General features: G+C 49.3%; 1 protein-coding gene across 1 annotated transcript in view; it reads left to right on the top strand.

The window, feature by feature from the left end:
- Positions 1 to 3222, top strand: part of AKR1A1 (aldo-keto reductase family 1, member A1 (aldehyde reductase)) — a 30327-nt gene that overhangs the window by 8009 nt on the left and 19096 nt on the right. The window contains exons 2-4 of the mRNA XM_012649052.1: positions 908 to 997; positions 2816 to 2935; positions 3108 to 3136. Coding sequence (XP_012504506.1) covers positions 914 to 997; positions 2816 to 2935; positions 3108 to 3136 — 233 coding nt within the window. The 5' untranslated portion in view covers positions 908 to 913. The remainder of the gene's footprint in view (positions 1 to 907; positions 998 to 2815; positions 2936 to 3107; positions 3137 to 3222) is intronic.

Here is a 3222-nt window from a genome sequence, read left to right as displayed (position 1 = left end):
TATATATTTTTAGTTGTCCAGCTAATTTCTTTCTATTTTTTAGTAGAGATGGGGTCTCGCTCTTGCTCAGGCTGATCTCGAACTCCTAAGCTAAAACCATCCGCCTGCCTCAGCCTCCCATAGTACTAGGATTACAGGCGTGAGCCACCATGCCCTGCCTTTTTTGATTTATTATAGAGACGAGGTCTGTGTTGCCCAGGCTGGTCTTAAACTGGCCTCAAGTGATCCTCCTGCCTTGGGCTCCCAAAGCGTTGGGATTACAGACGTTAGCTGCTGCAGCGACCATTCTGCCACTTCTTAGCTGTTGATTTAGGGCAAGTAACTCTTTGAGCCTATTTTCTCATCTCAATAATGTATAGCTCCCTTGTAAAAGCCCCTCAGGGGAACCAGTACAGCTGATAAGATCTCTGTAAGAGGGACTTAGAGAATCTCTGTAGTTCTGATAATCTCCTGGAAACATTCATTTCATCCTCAGAGAAGGAGCCGCTTTGTGGGCCTAGTAAATTGTCTGGTCTCACTTTATCTCATTATGGCCTTTGCCTGTCTTACATTGGCTTGAGACCTTATTTAGTCCAGGCTAGGTGCTTCTGTGGAGCACCCCGCCTTTGTTTTTAGATATTAGCGCTCTTTAACACAGGCTTTTAGCCTGGTAGAAGGAAAGGCACCCAGGCTGGTGGTCTGGTTGGTGTTTGTTCAGGAGCTATTGGCTTTGGTTGGTTTTAGACACCCTGTCTCCATTGTCTCTGCTCATAGGCACATATACAAGCATGTGTTTGTTCTCCATGTCTGTCTCCTCTTCCCCACCTGGTTCCTGGCCCATGTTTTGCAGTGTTCTTTACCGGTGGATATCTGAGACGCAAGCAACAGCCCTAACCCCCACACCGTTCTCTTCTCATCTGTGTTTCAGGGGGCAATGGCGGCTTCCTGTGTTGTCCTGCACACTGGGCAGAAGATGCCTCTGATTGGTCTGGGTACCTGGAAGAGTGAGCCTGGCCAGGTGAGGGATGGGGGAGGAGAAGGAGGTACTTCTTGAGCCTCTGCTAAGAAAAAGGCAGGATTTAGGAGAAGGGCGCTACATTTTCCTTGGCAGCCTCACCCTGTATTCCACTTGTAGGAGGGATGAGCATGGAGGGCGGTGAGAAGAGATAAGAGAAGAGACCTATAGTAAACCCTTGGCTTCCCTGGTTGACTCAGGAGGGGCTGAGGGACCCAGCAGGGCCAAGAATAAAGGAAGGACACCTTTTTCTAAATGGATCTGCGCTGAGCGCTGTGGCAGACATGGTGCCCCTTTGTGCCCAGCCCTGTGCTATGACGCCCTGATACGGCAATTAGCACCCTGTGCTGTGATCCTGTTTCCTGGAAAAGAGGCTGGGCCTCTCCCTGGTGCTCAGTCCAGAATTAGGCATATAGCAGGTATCAAGTTTTGAAGAATAACTAAGTCAACTGTATAGACCAAAATTCAGCAAACTTTTTTTTAAAGAACCAGATAGTTAATATTTTAGTTTTTGTTGGACAAGTTACTTATATACTTATATAACGACTTAATAAGTAACCATTTAAAAATGTACATGGTTAATTATTATATTCTTAGCTCAATGTCTGTTAAAAAAAAGTTGATAGTTTACTGACCCCTGGTGTAGACCCTCACAGGTAAGGGGATCTTGGGAATGGAGACCTGCTTTCTTGGGTTGACTTAGCTATGAGATTCAGCTGCTACTTGGGGCGGGGCATTTCTGCTGGCTTCTTCCTTGGAAATCTGAGTCAGAGTTAGAAGTTTGGGGATTAAGTTTGAAAGAAGCCCCAGCAGGGAGAACAGCCTCTTCAGTCTGGGATTTAAGGCTGGTATTTGTGGTGTGGTTGGATGGTCTCCGCATTTTTTTCCTTTTGCTTTTCTTCCCATAGCTGTGTGGGACCCTGGAGCCGGGGTCCCAGTGTTCCAGGCAGGCGCTTGACACAGCCTGGGGACGAGGCCAGGAGCTAGGTCAAGGCAGGGGGTGGAGGCCAGAGCCAGCACCAAGGTTGGGCATGGAGCAGCAGGAGTCAGGTCAGGTATAAGGGGAGTATATCTGAGTAGTAAGAACTGCACTCAGATAGGGATCTTGACTGTTACACCAGGCACACACAAGAGCTTTGGGTGCCTTGTGGCTAGGGCTGGATGTCCTTGGTTCTGCTTCTGCTACCATGTTTATTGTCTGGTTTTTAGCAAACTGACCCATCCTTCTACCTGATGCCTATCTTCTCTTTCACTAGGGAGCTCTGGGCTCAGCCTCCAGCTCACTTGTCTGTCTTCCTTAATCTTCCCCCACCCCCCTCACCTCTTTTGCTGGTCTGAGCTCTCAGAGCTCACTCTGTCTACATGGCTCTCTGAGGATCTCTCCCTGTGTAGCTTGGCCCAGCAATTTTTTTCCTGTGTCATGTTTCTCTCACCAGCTCTTCAAGACTGGGAACCTGTCTCTATGATCCACACTTTTGTTTTCTGCCTATTTATCCATCTATCATCTGATTAAAAAAAAATTTGCTAAAGCCTTTTTTATGCTAGATGCTGGGAACATATTGTTAGTTTTTTGCTGGACCTTGCTGAGATGGCTTGGGTAGGAGAAAATCTTGGAGACTGATGGGGTGGGAGCAGGACAAAGGGTTTGGGGCCTCCGAAGAGGCTTCTGGTCTCCTAGACTAGGACCATCTTCCCATCTTTTCACCCCCATTGCATGGATGGCCCTGCGATATTCCTGCCCTCCTAGCAGTGACCTTGTGCGGGAGACAGTTTCTGGCCCAAACCAACAGAGCTAAAACCTCTGCTTCTGTCACCTGGCAGGTAAAAGCCGCTGTGAAGTATGCCCTCAGTGCAGGCTACCGCCACATTGACTGTGCTGCTATCTACGGCAATGAGACTGAAATTGGGGAGGCCCTGAAGGAGGACGTGGGACCGGGCAAGGTGAGGACTGTGGCTGAAGAGAGGGGTATGGTGACAAAACTCAGAAGCTGAAGCTGGGGCTCAGCCTGGCTGGAGGGAATCTGGCATCAGGTTCCATCCAGTTTCTCTGCCAGAGTTGGGGGTGGGTAAGACTGGGTACCCATGGCTCTTCTCGCTACGGGCCCTGCACTAGGCAGTGCCTCGGGAGGAGCTGTTTGTGACATCCAAGCTGTGGAACACCAAGCACCACCCTGAGGATGTGGAGCCTGCCTTCCGGAAGACACTGGCTGACCTCCAGCTGGAGTATC

Source organism: Propithecus coquereli, unplaced genomic scaffold (genome assembly GCF_000956105.1).
Source record: "Propithecus coquereli isolate 6110/MARCELLA unplaced genomic scaffold, Pcoq_1.0 Scaffold299, whole genome shotgun sequence".
Classification (NCBI taxonomy): Eukaryota; Metazoa; Chordata; class Mammalia; order Primates; family Indriidae; genus Propithecus; species Propithecus coquereli.
The sequence above is the reverse complement of the archived record's forward strand: the minus strand, read 5'-3'. Positions and strand labels throughout refer to the sequence as shown.